The 18602-nt window shown below is 45.2% G+C and overlaps 1 protein-coding gene and 1 pseudogene across 1 annotated transcript; both read right to left on the reverse strand.

Moving 5' to 3' along the window:
• Nucleotides 1-854: 854 nt before the first annotated feature.
• Nucleotides 855-4567, reverse strand: LOC119359613 (annotated as a pseudogene).
• A 12450-nt stretch (nucleotides 4568-17017) lies between these two features.
• LOC119357962 (protein PHLOEM PROTEIN 2-LIKE A10-like) lies at nucleotides 17018-18215 on the reverse strand. Its single transcript, XM_037624713.1, has one exon. It carries the CDS (start codon nucleotides 18213-18215, stop codon nucleotides 17307-17309), a length of 909 nt encoding a protein of 302 aa, XP_037480610.1. The 3' UTR covers nucleotides 17018-17306.
• Nucleotides 18216-18602: the final 387 nt, after the last annotated feature.

Here is an 18602-nt window from a genome sequence, read left to right on the forward strand (position 1 = left end):
CTTGAGCTTCACTCAGTATGAGCTCGCTCCAATTTTAATATGAGTTAAGCTGAGCCAAGTCCAACTCGTTCAAACTCGACTCGTTTGCAGCTCTGCTGAACTAACAAAGAACTCTTCCGAACTAGGCTTTCGCCCTGTGCGGCATAGTGCCTGGTATGCTGAACTAATGGAGAACGGCATAGTGCCTGGTATGCTGAACTAACGAAGAACGGCATAGTGCCTGGTCCCACATTGAATAATCTTGGTAAAAAATAATCTCATGCGACTTCTATTTAGCAAAACAGTTTATTCTTCTCGTGGCAGTTTTTTCTTGGTGACAGGGGTGTGCCGTGTTAATCGACCAGTGGGCTTCTTTCCCTTCTACCGAACTTGTGGCCCGGTTTATATAAAGCTACGATCAACATACTGACACTCGTATACAACACGCCACCACAAACACACAACCAAGACAAGATACAAAGGAGTCGACGAACAAAAACACCATCCCAGACAACTCAGAGCAAACAACAATTGGACAAATAGAGCATCATTAAGAGTCGACAGAGCTCTCAAACTTGGCTGTGCCACCGCGAAGAGACGAAGGGCACAACACCAAAGCGCCGCCACCGTTCAATCCAAAGGATCGGGGTCTACATCCGGAGCACCACGAAAGACAAAGGGCTACCGCGACGGTGCCTTCAAGAAGAGAACGGCTCCCATGGACTTCTCAATGGAAGTGAGCACATGAGGTTTGAAAAAATGTTAAGAATCCTCCAAAATGTGAAGGGGAGGAAGAACTCCCATAGAAATTTTCAAAGTCAATACTACAATCCAATGGGCCCATAGGAAACATTTCCTATATGATTTCATTCCTATGAAATTCCAACAAAATTCCTTTATTCCAAATGGGCCTCTCACCATACGAAGGAGTATGTTTTAATCTCCACCAATGATTCAATTAAAAGGGGTGCTGAAGTGAACCCCAAATACAATGCATCCATAATTTCTTGCTGGTTTCTAGTTTATTTGTGAAATCATCTCTTGAGGAACCTTTTGAACCATCCGGCGGAGCGCTTGGGGTACCGCTTCCGACCATGGTTGTAGTCCACAAAGTGTAACCCGAAGCGCACCGTGTACCCGCTCGCCCACTCAAAATTGTCTAACAGCGACCACGCGAAGTACCCCTTCACGTTCGCCCCATCCCTGTAGTAAAATCAGCACAATGAACTCTCAGTTGATGTCTTGACATAGTTGGATTGTAAAAGTCAAGGTGCTAGCTCTGACCTGATCGCACTCAGCAGGGCATCAAGGTGCATGTGGTGGTACTCTATCCTGGCATCGTCCTTGAGAGCTTCCTCGAGTGGTAGGCTCTTGTTGTTGGCTTCATCAACGCCTAAAATATAGAGAGAAGACACATAATTTTTCAGATAAGTTTCAACCTGGTTCCTCACCATTTTCCAGGGGAGGAAAATGTACTTGCCATTTTCAGTGATGTAGACGAGCGGATTGCGGTACTTCTCCTTGAGATAAAGTAGAAGATCATGGAACCCTTTAGGGTAGACGTAGAGCCAAGGTGAAGCAGCCTAAATGCATGTCACTTACTCGGTCAACTGAACCACCAGACAAAGAAAGTGGGGAGAAAACTGACGGAAGATTTGCTTGTTTATATGTGGGTAAGTTGCAAGTTACCTGAGGACCTATGGGGACACCATTTCGGACACCTGATATAATTGGGCAATGTTAGCATGTTTTGCTAAAACGGGGTCATTTGCTTAACATTGTTAGGCTGGCAAACAAGAACAGAGACAGATTGATCATTGACTGAGAGTGATCAACTCACCTGTCTTTCTTTCAAGAAAAGAAAAGAAAGATCAACTCACCGGTCAGATTAGCTTGAGCATCTGTAGAGTAGCTGTTCCTCAGGCCATTTGATAGAGGAAGGCTATCCGCGTAGTTTGTAGTATAGTAGTTGATTCCAATGAAGTCGAATGAACCCTTCACCAATTTAGACTGTTTTTTGGTGAACCGCGGCAGACGGTTTCCGACCAATTCTTTCATGCTCCCAGGGTAGTCTCCTCTGGCGAGCGGGTCCAAAAACCTACAGGGGTTTTATTCTTGGTGAGGTCAATCTGCATTCTTTTCTAAACTTCTAAATGAAATTACACAGGAATCACACGTAGAGAGTTTACCATCCAAGCATGAATTCTATGGCGCGTCTCGTCGCGATGACACTTGATTTTGAACGAGACAAGGGAGTGAACCAGTTTGACACCAAACTTATTCCGATCTTCCCCTTCTGCACGGCCTGCATTTCATCGATGTGCATCATATCAATCAACACGTTCATGGATGAACCGCAACTGCATGATATATATGATGAAGGGCTGGGTCAGTCACCTTATATTTCTGTTTATACAATCTAGCGGCTGCTGCATGAGCGAGTATCTGATGGTGGGCTGCAGTGTACGGCTCCCTTCCTGAATCTCCGGCACTGCAGTTTGCCTTCTCCCAGGGCGAACACCGGCCCGGTGCAAATACGCCCCTTTCATAACCTGTGACACAGAAGGACCAGGGCTCGTTGAACGTGATCCAGTGCTTCACCCGATCTCCGAATTCTCTGAAGCAGACTTCAGCATAATCTTTGTAGTCATTTCTGCACCAGTGTCAGTTGGTTATTTTGCAAGTTAATGTATACAGATTTTTAGAAGATAAATAGTGGTTGACTTACATGATATTAGGGCTAAGAAATCCTCCATATTTGTCTTCCAATCCCTGTGGAGAGTCCCAGTGGAAAAGGGTCACAAATGGTTGCACCCCTGCAGGTATATAAAGATTTAAAATCTTAAAAATTGTATGATGAAATAAAGGACCTGATGCCCCATGCAGTTTGATAAATTGGATAACCTAATTAAATACTGACAGTTAGACGGCCTACCTTTGGACAGCAGCTCATCGATCAAGTTATTGTAATACTTGATGCCTTCTCGGTTGACTCCACCTTTCAGAGTTCCATCTGTCATGCATTAAGACATTATATGATCAATGTGAACATAATATATAAATTATATAAATTAGGAAATGGCAAGATAGTGCAGAATATTCTAGTTGAGAACAAAAATGAGAGTGGTAAGTATTGAGTCTGAAAATATCATACCTGGAAGAATTCTTGTCCATGAGATGGAGAACCTGTATGCGTCCATTCCCATATCCTTCATGAGGCGCACATCTTCCTGCGTTTTGGCAAATTAGGATCAGTACTACCTAGTTTCTTCTTGTTGGATTGGAACTGATATTCAAAGATCTTGTCACAGTATGATCTTAATCAACAACTTTGAGCACATGATTTATGACAAATCTTAAAGATCTAATTAAAAAGCAGGACATATAAACTATCCCTACCTTATAAAGATGGTAGGAGTCCACTGCCACATCCCCATTGCTTCTATCGGCGATTTTATCTGCCAAAGTTTTTAACCTTTATGAGAAAAAGGCTACTCTGAACTTCAGTTTGAAATGAAAATTACTTTCCTGGTTATCACACCATTGGTCAATAGAATGGCCTGGTTGTCAACAAAACTAAAAATTTGGACATGGAAATTTGGTAAGACTTTATGAAAATTTCATGCTGTGAAATAAATAAAAATCTAATTTCTGTTGCTCTCACTCCCTAAAAAGGCCTTTGATAATGTTCCTGAGTGCTGAACATTTTTCTATAAAAAGATATAGACGCTGCGTGTAGAAGATGTATATACATGCCTGGGTGCTGGTGAGTGAAGTTGTCCCAGATGCTTGGTCCCCTGCCCCCCTCCATTGCCCCACCCTCATACTGCATGCATGTGAATGTCCAATAATGTAGATATCGTTAAATAATTCTAAGAGGAGACCAGATCCAGAACCGAAGATTTCATAATGTAGAGAGACAATTGGCCAATCACTGCTGGGTCCAGATCAAGGATCAACTTGTTAAACGTGTACGTCAAGTTGTATAGTTAGGATTAGATTAAGTTTGTTGTGCGGGTCATTCTTATCTAATCCCAGCACACGTTGTAATCCTAACTACCTGTATCTATCCTGTACCATGTACGTGAATATAAATAGAGAAGAGGCCGGAGGTAATCACCACGGCAAAACAATCTTTCTAACTCAACTCATATATGCTGAACTTGAGTACAGTTAGTTTTCTCCAACTTGTTACTATCATCCATAATTCCAGACCATTTTTTCCTGCTCCGTCCATGCATTTCCAAGAACATACCCTGTTTTAACTTTTGATTGTATTCCTAAGAGTCCGGCCACGCAGCATCAGGTTATGCTACAGCTTTCATGCTAACAAATTGTGCTGAACTAACAAATGAAACCAACGACCTACTCTACCCATGGATCAACGAAGGAACAGCGAGCGGAAACCTGATAGGACGAGGTGGCCGTCCCAAAGAGGAAGCCCTTGGGGAAGCTCCTCCGGCTTATCGGCCGCCGACCATGGGCGCCGCCGTAGGCGCTGGTGGCGACAACAAGAAGGAGAAGCGGGAGGACAGCCGCCGCCACTGCTCTTGCAGCCATATGGAGTAATGACAGAGGCTATGTTGCAGCGTCAAAGGCTTCCCTTGGCACCACCTATATAGGCCGGTATCTAGCAGAAAAACCAATCTGGCCCAATAATTTCTTCTTCTGAGATGAGATGGCAGGGAACCATGTGTAGTGTTTTTTATGTGCTAGAGACCAAGAACACATGCTCGCATGTGTTCATTTTTGGAACTGCTGTCTCTGAGTGGCGATCAGAGTGATGGGGACGACACAGGCTCGGGATGTGTTGATTTTTTGGAATTGCTCGCATGAAGGAAGAGAACTGCTGCAGATCGGTGGGCTGTGCTGCTCCTGTACCATGCGCGCGCGCTCTGACTGACTCTAGCTGCAGCTGGATCGTCAGCACGCGGCTAGCTACCGCATCAGCCAATACACACGGACACGGGCATTTCTCGTGGCTGTACTAGTATAGTGCTTAATCAGATGGCTGGGTCATGGCGTAGCGACTCATAGGAGTCTGCCGAGCGTGCCAAGATGCTGGCTCCAGCTACGTCAGCCTGTTCAAACATACATGGACTATTTAAATTTTGCGAAAACACTAACGCCCACACATATGGACGTCTGGCAACTCGTCCACATGTATGGATTCTCGTCCAACCAATTCTGCACGAATCTTGTCACGTTCTAGCAGTTTTTGTGTCCACGTAGGACTAACCTGATGTGTGGGCATTCATCCGGTCGCCCACACGTCCTTTTTCATCACACGAGGGTTGGTGTGTGGGGTTTAGCAATTCGCCCCACACACCAGTTTTCACACACGCAGAGAGGGCTGGTGTGTGGGCGTTTATCACTTCGCCCACACGGCCGTCTCCTCGCCCACACCCAAAGCTGGCAGTTACCATGTGTTTCTGTAGGGTACATGGCAACTGCCCTAGCTTTGCTTGTAAGCAGATGGCAACTCTCTTTTAATTGAGTTGTCATGTGTTTTTGCATGGTACATGACAACTACCCTAGCATGCACGTAAGCAGATGACAACTCTTTGTCTTTACATGGCAACTGCCCTAGCGTGCTTGCGAGCACACGGCAACTCTCTCTTTTACCCGAACATGCTTTTTTGCCATGCTTTTTTAGTGCTACACGGCAACTGCCTAGTGTTAGTGGGTGGCAACTCCTAAAATTTTGAAATCATGGCAACTGCAGTAGACCAGACCATACATGGCAACTGCAGTAGACCAGACCATACATGGCAACTGCAGTTGAGCAACCATGGCAACTGTAGTTGTCCGACATGGCAACCGAAGTTCAGCGACATGGCAACTACAGTTAAACGAACATGAACGAGGGTCTGGACCATGGCAACTGCGGGACGCACGGTGACTGTTACGTGGGGTGTGTGGGACCACGAGGTACGAGGTCTGACGTACGGGGCGTGTGGGCGTGTGAGAAGGATCGGGTGGGAAAAAAGTGTGTGTGCATTATTTGTTTTGCCCATACGTAGGTATGTGGGCTATTCTTCTTATACACCACACAAAATGTGTGGGCAGACTCCCTAACGCCCACATGTGTAACATTTATTGGCGTCCTAAATTTTGTACTTCCTCTGATCCCCAAAGAAGGCATAGTTTTGAACTAAAGTTAGTTGAAATTACTTCAAAACTGCAACAGTTGTTATGCATCAGAGGGAGTAAAAGACGATGCTCGGTGCAAATATGGCTATAGTTTATCATATGCCCAGTGCCAATGTCATTTACCCTGGGTGAGGAATAATTATTCTTCACCCACTCTATTTTTACATCAATGCATCGTAATTTTACATTCCGTATTTTTTTTCTTATTTCAGATGTAAAAAGAGAACGTAAAAATATATATAATCACCGTAAAAAATATTTTATGTTATGTAAAATTACAAATGTAAAAAACATAGTGTAAAATGTACATAAAATGCAATTTTTCTGGTGTTATGACCCATATTTTTTTATGCCAATTTTTTTGCAGTGAATCAATATGAATGTAACTATTTGTATTTCAAATGTAATTTATTTATGAAATATATATTTTTACCTAGGGTCGCGCTATTCGTCACCCTGGGTGAGGAATAGTTATTCTTCAACCCCCCTCTATTTTATCATCAATGCATCATAATTTTACGTTCCGTAAGTTTTGTCTTATTTCCGACGTAAAAAGAGACCGTAAGAAAATATATAATCGCCGTAAAAAATATTTTATATTATGTAAAATTACAAACATAAATACATAGTCTAAAATACACATAAACTATAAACTTTCTTGTCTTATGACCTATATTTTTATTTTCTTATATCAAATTTTACGTAGTGAATCAATAGGAATGTAACTATTTGAATTTTAAACATAATTTAATTATGAAATGATCGTAAGATTACCTCGGGTGAAGAATAACTTGTCACCGCCCACCCGCTCCGCCCGCTCGCAAGCCACTCGTCACCGACTACCGCACATCACACCTCCGTCTAGTCGTAAAACAACATGACAGAAAGGATAACAAAAATAAAATGGTTACTGCTCAGTACTAGCCTCCTACCATGCCCACTATTAGTAAAACCCAAGGCAAAAGATCGTAACGAGATTAAAAGGTTAACCCTGCACGCACTGCTCTTCGACACCACCAGTCTACTAGTAAAACTACATGTAAAATAGTAACCGTGTTACTACTGGCCTACTAGTAATAGTACGTGCAAAACCAAAACTACTATGCGGACGACAGTTCATCGCACGAACTTTGGACGACGGAGGAATTAACGGTGCTATCCAGTGTTTGGTCTATGCATGGACGGCTTGATGTACTCTGTCGTCTGAAAATCGTTCAGATTTGTCGTGTGTGTAGCAGCGTTGGTGCAAAACTGGTAATTGTGTTACTACTATAAAACTCTTGCCAAAAGTACTACTAGATGGTAATTGTGTTACGACTTGGAACGAGCCAATTTTTATTAAGTGCTAGCTACATAGTAATTTATGTAAAGAAAACTAGAGTACATAGTAATTGCTTTACTACCAACTTCTCTATTTTTACTACCTAACTAAACTACTACTACAAGCTATTATATGCTTGCTAGGTAGTAATTGCATTACTACTGGATTACTATCAAACCGCAGCAAAATCTATCTCGTAAGAGTAATAGCGTCAGTTGCTTATGGACACGGCCATGTTCCCCAGGCTATCGCATCGCTAGGGCGATTGGCGGTTTCCTAGGGTTGATCGTAGTCTGGATCCGCGATTCTGATTGCCGATCCAATCCTTTCCACCCTCAATCCTGCTAATCCCCCGCCTCATTGGGGCACTCGTGGTCTTCTCCTTCTCGCCGCTGTTCGGGGTGACTCAGGGGCGTTCCTGGCAACGCTACCCACCCTTGGCAGCGGCGCGATTGGGGGCTGCCGGCGCTCGCATGGAGGGGGTAAGTGCGGGGCTGGAGCATGATGCCCTTGGGGCTGATTTCTCTGCGCCGGGCGGAGGCTGCAACTCCCATGTCCGGGCGCTGCCGAGCGATGGGAAGGCGGCGGCGGTTGCTGTTCCATCACCATCGACGGGGGGTTCATGCTCTGTGGATCGCGTGGAAACTATGATGGAGCGTCTGCGTCTCACTGCGGTGGAGGCGCTCCTGGTGGTTCTGGATGACGAGGATGACGCCGATTTGGTGCACCCAGATTGCGCGCTGGTAGGGAAGGTGCTTTCCCCCAACACTCTCCATATTCAGACGATCTCGTCGGCGATGAGGCCGGCGTGGGGCAACCCGAAAGGTTTGCTGTTCCACCCTTCCGGGGACAATGTTTTTGTTGCTGAATTTGGCACCCAAGCAGATAGAGCTCGGGTGATCGAGGGCTCGCCGTGGATGGTGGGCAAACATGTTGTTCTTCTCAAAGTGTTTGATCAGAACACCCCACCCCTTCAGGTTTAGTTTGACAGCCTTGCCATCTGGGCTCGGATCATGAATTTGCCGCCAAGGTTGATGAAATCAAAGCTGGGAATGGAGTTTGCCAAGACAATTGGCCATGTCTCCAAAGTGGAGGCTGATTCTGATGGCCGGTGCTGGGGAGGCTATATGAGGGTCAGAGTGGAGATTGCGGTACAAGAACCGATTGTTCGGTATGTGACTGTGACCTCGGCCAGGCTCAAATCCACAGATACCTACTCAGTGATGTACGAGCGTCTTCCTTTTTACTGCTTCTCATGTGGGCGCCTGGGGCACTCTTCAATCTTATGTCCAAGTCCTGGCATCAGAGATGACAATGGGGAGCTCCCTTATGCTGCTAAGAAACTGTGTGTGGCCGATGTCACCTCCAGGAAATCGGGTGGATCACGATCTAGTAGTTCATCAACGTCAGCTGGGGGTGATGGCAGGGCAGGTGGTGCAAGGTTGTCTTCATCGAGCCATGCCAATCCTAAAGGCCAAGCTAACGTTGCAGAAGTGGATGGTGAGGTTTCCTCCCCTCCTAAGCGAGGGTCCAGGGGCCGTGGCCGTGGTCCTTCCTCCTGTGGTCGCGGGAGGGGAAGAGGTTCTGTTGATAAGGAGCTATTTCCGAAATCAAATGAGAAAATGACAACTACAGGTCAGAAGAGGAAATCTGCCAAAGCACTTCCTTTGTCCTCGACATCTGAGCCGAAGCAGGCGGATGCTAATGTGTTGGCCCTGGTAGTGGCTCCGGTGTCCAACGCGGCTTGTACTTCCGAAGTTCAGGTCACCGATGTGGAATCTAACAAGAAACAACGTGTCTCAATATCTCGATCGGCGGATCCAGTGGAGGCTGCAGGGCAGCCCCGCCAGACGCAATGAGTATTATTTGTTGGAACTGTCGAGGCTTGGGGTCGGACTCGACAGTTGGCGAGCTTCCCTGGCTTGTGAAGCTTTACCGCCCCTCCCTCCTCTTTCTTTCGGAGACGAAGATGAGGGACTCTCGTGTGAGGAATTTTATGTGGTCTCTAGGGTTTACGGGCTGCTTTGCCGTGGGCAGCGAGGGTCTCAGCGGGGGCCTTGTGCTTTTCTGGTCGTCAACTACTACTGTTGATGTGAAAGCGGCCAACAAACGGTGTATTGATGTTTGTGTGAGATTGGAGGATGGTGTACCCTGGCGGGCGTCTTTCATCTATGGGGAACCAAGATGGCAGGACAGACACCAGTTCTGGGAGCTCCTAAGACGCTTGAAACCGGCCTGGGAGGGCCCATGGATCTGTTGCGGAGATTTCAACGAGGTCCTCTCTCAGGACGAACACTGTGGTCCTAGGGACCGTTCTGATTCTTAGATCGCTGCCTTTAGAGATTGCTTGATGGATTGTGGGCTTGCAGATTTGGGCTTCTTGGGACCCAAGTTTACATGGTCGAACAAGCAGGATCCCGACAGCCATGTCAAGTGCCGTCTCGATAGGGCAGTGGCGAATGGAGCCTTCTCCGGATTATTTGAAGACTGCAGTGTGGAAAATGTAATCTCTACAACTTCGGATCATTACCCCATCCTGATTAGGCTGGACCGTCCTTCTCTACAGCGGCAGGCCTCTCCAGTTCAGCATGGTTTCAGGTTTGAGGAGATGTGGCTTCGTGCGGCTGATTACAAGGAAACTCTAGAGAATGCCTGGTCTGCTGGTAGGAATGGCAGCTTGTCGTTGCAATCAAAATGGGATACTCTGAAGCACGTTGCGGGCTCTCTTCGTTCTTGGAGCAAGGAGGCTTTTGGATGTATCCGCAAAAATATTGGGAGGTTGGAACGTCGGCTGGCCACCATTAGGGCTGCGCCTCCTTCTCCTTCCTCTCTCTCCGAGGAACGTTCTATTGAGGAGCGGCTGTGTGAGCTGTTCGAAAGGGAGGAGATCATGGAGCGCCAACGCTCTAGGGTTGACTGGCTTAAGGCGGGTGATAGGAACACTGAGTTCTTCCACGCTCGGGCGATGACAAGAAGGAGGACAAACAGAATTCACTCACTGACCCGCGAAGATGGTTCAGTGTGCAACACCCAAGGGGAGATCAAGGGAATGGTCCAGGTGTTTTATGACAAGCTCTTCACATCAGAACAGTGCCCTGCTGAGGACGAGGTTATTCAGGCTATCACTAACAAAGTCACTAACGAGATGAATGAGGAGCTGTGCAGGCCATATTTGAATGATGAAATCCGTGCTGCTTTGTTCCAAATGGGGCCCACTAAGGCCCCGGGCCCTGATGGTTTTCCTGCTCTCTTTTACCAAACCCATTGGAATTTCCTTGGCGAGGATATTTGTCAGGCTGTTCGTGGCTTTTTGGAAGGGCGGCCCATTCCTGAAGGCTTCTGTGATTTTGTTATTGTGCTGATTCTGAAGACGACACGACCGAAGCACCTGAAGAATTTCCGTCCTATTAGCCTGTGCAACGTGCTCTATAAGATCGCCTCCAAGGTTTTGGCAAATCGTCTGAAAGGGATCCTGCCCGTGGTGGTTTCAGATTGTCAGAGTGCTTTCGTTCCTGGGAGATTGATTACTGACAACGCCTTGATTGCATATGAGTGCTTGCATACCATCCGACAACAGAGGGTGAAGAAGCCGTTCTTTGCGTTGAAGGTTGACATGATGAAGGCTTACGATCGGGTTGAATGGAGCTATCTCCACCGATGTTTAAGCAAGTTGGGTTTTGCTCCTGCTTGGATTGAGGCAGTGATGATATGTGTGACCAATGTTCGATACGCGGTCAGGGTAAATGGGGAGCTCACTGATCCTGTGGTTCCATCCCGAGGTATTCGACAAGGGGATCCAATCAGTCCATACCTATTCCTCTTATGCACACAAGGATTGTCCTGTCTGCTTTTTCAAAGGGAGAGTTGTGGTGCGCTACATGGGATTCGTAATGGTCGTCAAGGCCCACCTATCTCACACCTCCTATTTGCAGACGATAGCATCTTCTTTGCTAAGAGCGATTCTCAGAGTGTGGATTCATTGGAGGCAGTCCTTAGTTTATACTGCGCTGGGTCGGGCCAATTGATCAACAAGGAGAAATCATCGGTTTTCTTTGGGAGGCACTGCCCGGTTAATGTTAAGAACAGAGTTAAATCGCAGTTGGGCATCGACAACGAGGCTTTTCAGGATTCCTACCTTGGTATGCCCACCGAGGTTGGGAGATCGCCGACGTGCACTTTAAAGTTCCTACCTGACAGAGCTTGGCAAAATATTCACGGCTGGTCTGATCGGCCTATGTCTAGAGCAGCAACTGAAACTTTGCTAAAGTCAAAAACACAAGCTATTCCGACCTTCATCGCCAGTTGTTTTTGGCTTCCAGTAGCTACGTGTGAAAAGTTCCGCCAGATTGTGGCCGATTAATGGTGGGGATGAGAAGATGGGAAAAAGAAAATTCACTGGCGTTCATGGGATTGGCTCTCGACACCTAAGTCCCTTGGGGGCATGGGTTTCCGCGACATGGGGTTGTTCAATCAGGCGATGCTTGGGAAGCAAGGGTGAAGACTTCTTACTGCGCCTCTTTCGCTCTGTGCGCGGGTTTTGAAGGGGAGGTATTTTCCAAATGGTGATTTCTGGAACGCTTCGGCTCCTCGTACAGCCTCAGCGACATGGCGTGCGATTCTGCATGGTCGTGATCTTCTGAAGATGGGGATTTAGTGGGGTATTGGGGATGGAAGGAGTACTCACATTTTGACTGACTATTGGATCCCCTCCATCCCTCCTGCACTTCTCCGCCCTCTTTACCCCATACCTGCTTCAGCCAAAGTCCACTGTTTGCTTGATGAGGAAAGTGGGACTTGGAATGAGGAGTCAGTGAGGGCCTTCTTCTCGGATGATGTGGCCAACAAAATCCTCCAAGTTCCAACCTACAGCATTGGCGGCTCTGATTTTGCTCGCTGGCCATTTACCAAACTGGGCGAGTACTCTGTTAAGTCTGCCTACAACATGGCGAGGACGTCTGGCTTCCTGACAGCCCGCAGCTGCAATGGTAAGGGCCAACACTCCGAGTGGCACTCAGAGGAGAGATTGTGGAAGGAGTTGTGAAAAGTCAAGGCTCCAAACAAAATGAAGATCGTGCTGTGGTGATTTGCTCACAACTGCTTGCCTTCGGGTGAGCAAATGCTTCGACGCCAGGTTCCGACGCGGACCGACTGTTGTTTCTGCGGCCGGCAGGAGAGTGTTGAACATGCACTGCTGTTCTGTGCACACGCTCGAGCAGTTTGGGATGTTCTGAAAGGGTCCATGGGGATCAAGCTGTCTCGATCTTCCTTTGCGTCGCCGAAGCAGTGGTTGTTTGATTTTCTCTCGCGCGGATCCGAGCGTGATGCTACTATAATGACTGTCATCTTTTGGCATATATGGGAGGCACGCAACTCTGCTAGGAATGAACCTGAAGCTCCTCATCCCCAACGCACGGCTGCAAGGGCACGTGCTTACTTGGAAATGATCTTCCAGCACCTGTACAAGCCTACCTCTGCAACTAGGCGTGAGACCCCTGCTTCCAGCTCTATGTGGTCTCCGCCGCCGCCAGGTACGCTGTTGGTTTCTTCGGACGCTGCTGTTTCACGGGAGCTGGGTAAATCTTGCGCTGGTGTGGTGGTTCTGGACCACTCCGGTCAATGCATAGCTGCTGCTTCTGAACTTCTGAATAGTGTTACTGATCCTGAAGTGGCGGAGGCTTGGGCTCTTCGACGGGCGGCGAGGTTGGTTCGAGATGAGAACTACACTGATGTGATCTTTCACTCGGACTGCCTTTCTGTAGTGCAAAGGCTGAATTCTTCATCCCGTGACCGCTCCTTTGTGGGATCAATTGTTGCTGATATTAAGATGACAACTGCAGCTCTTTCGTGTGTGACTTTCAAGCATGTTCGTCCGCATCGCAATGTTTTAGCTCATGTATTAGCTAGATCTAGTTTGAACTCTTCGAGTCTATGTATTTTTCATTCTGCTCCGGATTGTATCCAGGAGACTCTTTGTAACTTGTTTGCTTAATCAATAAATGCCGACGTTCTCTCAAAAAAAAAATCTCGTAAGAGTTCAGTTTCATTACTATATTTGCTCTCTTAATTACGTTGTAACTACCGAAGTACCGATGCAATCGGGATGGTTGGCTTAGACAGGTGGCGCTCACGTGTTTGTGGCCGGAGCGTACGCTAATTAGAAGTGCGATATATGGTGGCGCTAAAATGTGCGGGAGCGCACTTCTAATCGTGCGCTCCGGTCGGTAATTGGACCACACAACGCCCCTCATCCCACATCCCCTACGGTTTAGCAAACGAAGGTAAAAGCCAGTACGACATATAGTAATGGATTAAATTCCTGTTACCGAACCCACACATCTGATCTCCGCCCCGTAGTTGTAACCGTCTATGACAGTAAAACAACAAGCAAATGTAGTAATGCATTGCATGCACCGCACTGTGACCCACTAATTAGCAATAGTAATCAACTAGCACATATACCCGTGCGTTATAACGGGAGATAAAATAGTATGCATTTAAAGTTAGTGACAATTATATGTGCAAGCAAAATCTTATGTGCACACGAAAAAAAAACGTTTAGCTTCTCGGTTTCACCGTGTGTGAAAGAATCAATCCGCTATTTTTCCATTCATTAATCGAGGACATTTAAGAGTTTTGTTACGTCAGCGTACGTCAGATAAGGCCCATGAGTTATTCAATCTACTTTTTCTTTCAATCCTTTCGATCGAGGGGATTTTAAGGTATGAAGTTTCTAAATATTCTAGGAGATATGAATATTTTTTTTAACCCGGAACAGTTTTTTTTAAATTATGTACACTTTAAAAAAATACGAAAAAATATGAAAGGGAACATCTTTTTAAATTCACAAACATTTTATGAAAATACCAACTTTTTTATAATAATATTAACAGTATTTGACTTTCTGAACACTTATTAAAAACGGGAACATTTTTAAGATTTTAAAAACGGGAACACTTTGTGAAAATTAATAAGATTTTTAGAAAATGTGTATCTTTTATACAAAGAGTTATTTTTATTGTGCAAATTACACTAAAAAGGAATATTTTCTGAATTTGGAGCATTTTTTAAATGCCATTTTCATTTAATAAATCTCGAACAATTGTTAAAAACGACAATTGTTTTTCAAAAAATGGGGATTTTTATGCATGTTCCGAATATTTTTTGAAATAGCAACAAAATTTTGGAATTCTTAACATTTTCAAAAAATTGTGTTTCTTAAGTCCAATTTCTTTTGAGAATTTTTAACTTAAGAAATAAATTCGAAAAGAAAAATAAACTTGGAAGGGAAGAAAGAGATAGGGAAAGGAGAACAAAAATAGAAGTAAAACACAGAAACAAAAAAATGGGCCAGCCACTATTGGTTGTCCTGTGCGAAACTCTGACAAAAAAACATGAACATTATTTCAATTTGTGAACATTTTTTAAAATAGGAACATGTGTTTCATAAGATTTTTATAAATGTGTATCTTTTACACACGAACAACATTTTTGTTGTGAAAATTCAACTAAAGCAACAAAAATTTTAAATTGATGCATTTTTTGAAATGCCATTTACTTTTTATACATCTTGAACAATTTTGAAAAATATTTTTTTGCAAAAATGGGAAATTTTTTGCATGTTCGAATATTTTACAAAATAGCAACAAAATTGGAATTCTGAACATTTTCAAAAAATTGTTTTTTAATTCTGAACTTTTTTGAAATTTTCTTATTTACGAAATAAATGATAAAATAAAAATAAAATTGAAAGGGAAAACGAGATAGGTCAATAATAATAATATAAATAAAACACAGAAACAAAGGAAAATAGGCCAGCCCAATATTGGTTGTCCTATGTGAAACTGGACTATTTGTCGCCTTGTGCTGGAAATAGTGTTTTTCCAGCTGCACGGGCGGACAAATAAGTGGGGCTGGTTTTGCTGGGCCAGTGCGCGCGGCCCATGTACGAAAATTTCTTTTTTAGCAAACAAAGGCATAAAAATTTAGATATAGATATAGATATAGATACAGATATATATATATATATATATATATATATATATATATATATATATATATATAAATAGAGAGAGAGGTATATATATATATATATGTATGTATATATATATGTATATGGACTGTGATATTTGGCACATGTGTGCCATATAAGCAAAACTGCCACACCTCTATTTTTTTAACTTTAAAGTACCAGACGATCTCCTTCCTTTGACCCCGCCTTCTTCCGAACGACCCCGCAAGCTCGCCCGAGAAACCTGCTTCTTCTGCACATCTCGCGCGCCCATCCCCGAGAAAACTGCCACTTCTTCACGTCTACCACATGATAAAACAAATATTGCGCATGTCCCACACCTCCTTGGCACCAAAGCACGCCACCACAACCAACTCACCCTTAGGTAATTGTTGCTCAAACTAAAGAAACTAATCGTTTTGACCCCATTTTTTTACAATTTTATTACTACAAAAAGTACAGAAAATTACCACGATTTCCCCTCAGGACAAAGTTACCATGGTATTTGCATGCCAGTTATCAGACCTGTGATCCGTAAGTTACCGTGCTATTTACATAGAACTTACCAGGTACTATGTTTCAACAACCACACCCCTTTCAAAGTTATCATTGTGTTCTGTACACAAGTTATAAGGTCTTCGATGTGTAAAATACCGTGGTACTTACACATAAGTTATCAGGGTATGTGTACATCAACCTCGCCCCTGGTCAAAGTTGCCATGGGGGATTGTACATGAGTTACCGGGTCTATAGTTCGTATACTATCATGATACTTATACCTAAAAACCTGGGTTTGTTTCGGTAACTTTTTTCGTGGGTCAAAAATTACCACGATGTTTTTGCATAACTTATCACGCCTATAGCGGGTCAAAGTGGGCCATTTTTCGGGCCAACCCACGAGCACGTGTGCCCCTCATGATACTAAATATTATGTGGCTTTTCAGTGGCACACCATGTGTTGTGTTCATCTAAGAGGCCCGATGAGGCGAGTGTATGTTTTTAACAACTTATTTTCCTTTGGTAAAAAGTTACCATCATGTTTATATTGTAAGTTATCGGTTACGCGGTGCTTATATTATCATGTTGTTCACACAAAAATTATCGGGGATGTTTTGAACAACTTTTCCCTGGGACAAAAAGTTATCATGGTGATTCTAGGTAACTTACCAAGCCCGCAGTGCTTAAAATATTATGCTATTTACACAAAATTTATCAGGGGTATGTTTCAACAAACCCCCCTTCCCCCCCACACACACACGGGTCAAAAACTTATCATGGTGTTTAGTTATCGCAGTGCATATGTTTTCATGCTATTTACACATAAAAATATCATGGGAGGGGGGTACAGTACCGTGCTATTTATCAGGGGTATATCCAGGCACAAATCTCTGATCAATTCATATTTGCTTTTCCACAAATCATGGTAAAAAGGGAATAGAAAACATAAGTGGACAAGTTTCCTGCTATTGTTGCCTGAAATAGCTTATCCACACACAGAGAGCTGATGCTGAAGAACATCACTAGTCAGTATCAATAAGATACTAACACCTACTTCCTTCAGAAAAGACGGCGAAGACACTAGGATACAACACCATAATACATATGAAACCTTACACTAAAGTTGCAAAATTATCCATTCGTGGCCTATATACTCCCTATCAGACTATCACAAACAACAAACCAACAACTACAAATCCAACAGATTTCTGCTTCCAAATACTAGTCAACAGCACAGAAAAAGGCTAGCAGTAGCAAACGATCAATTTGCAATCTACATACTTTACTTTCCAACTACAATCAGGATAACTGGAACAATGTCACCTTGAAGTCCACACCAGGCTATGCCTAGGCCGGCAACGGGAACCTCATTCCAACCGAAATGTGCATGCACATTGTGAGGCATAAGGTGAAGATGGCCATGGACTTGGCGCTCAGGTACTTGACGGCGACGAGACCCCTTTCGGTGATTTCGTCACGGGCAACGACAATGCTCTTTCGTGCACCAACGGACACCCGCTGAGTCGAGAACTCGAGGAATGACCGGACCATCTCTGCGGTGACCCTGCCCGTGACATCCAGCACAAACCTCCGGTTGCTTGGCATGGCCAATGTGGTCGATACTCTCTCCATTACACAGTTAGGACCTGAATTGCAGACCTCTTGCACCACTGCTGCTTCAGCTCGAGAAATGGAGGCCTCCTTTGTGACCTGCCGTGAGGTCCTAACAAACGTCTCGACGGCGCCGTTGCAGACGGACACGAGCAGGTCCTTGAGCTTGGCCTCGTGCTTGGGGTCAGTGACGCCTGCGAGCACCTGGTCGGAGGTGCGCACGGCCGCGGTCCTGTCGAGGTAGGCGGCGACGGCGGTGCTGACGAACACCCGGACGAGCTCCGCGGCGGCCTCCTTGCCCCTGTCGCTGCACAGCGCGGCGAGCCAGTCCGGCTGGCCAGGGGCGCGGGGCCAGGCCTCGGGATCACGGCAGGAGAGCACGAGGTTCCTGGCGAAGCTCCCGAGGACGGCGGAGGCGAACCCGGCGCCGTCGGGGGAGAGGAGGCGGTCCAAGATCCGGTCGTGCAGCGGCGGGGAGGGAGGATCCGGGCCCCGGGCGGCCCGGTGGGAGGAGAAGGCGCGAAGGGCCCCCGAGGCGAGCGACTCGGAGAGGGCGGAGGCGGCGGAGGAGACGTGGTCGGAGGCGGCGAGCTTGGAGAGGACGAGTGCGGGGAAGGAGTGGAAGAACCGAAAAAAGTGAATCATGCTGCGATGCCGATCGAAGGGACACCAAGTGGTGTGGCAGTTTTGCAATCGGGCACAGGGGTGCCAAATACATATTTCGTATGTATATATATATATATATAGAGAGAGAGAGAGAGGGGTATAGATATAGATATAGATATAGATATCTCATATATGGTAATAGAACTAATTTTGTTATGGCTGGTCCACTAATTAGCAATGGTAAACAATATTCTATATATGGTAATATAACTAAATCTATTACGGCTGTTGTGCAACACACCTAGTTTGTACAATTGTAAAATGAAGTGAACACATGGTAATATATTAAAAGTGTGTGAGTTATAGTCAACACTAGGAACTAGTAAGCATACGTGATCCATCTAGTAACAGGTTTATTATATTTGC

Source organism: Triticum dicoccoides, chromosome 2A (assembly GCF_002162155.2).
Source record: "Triticum dicoccoides isolate Atlit2015 ecotype Zavitan chromosome 2A, WEW_v2.0, whole genome shotgun sequence".
Classification (NCBI taxonomy): Eukaryota; Viridiplantae; Streptophyta; class Magnoliopsida; order Poales; family Poaceae; genus Triticum; species Triticum dicoccoides.

Coding starts and splice junctions, on each gene's coding strand:
- LOC119357962 (XM_037624713.1), bottom strand. CDS start 18,215: ATGATTCACTTTTTTCGGTTCTTCCACTCCTTCCCCGCACTCGTCCTC.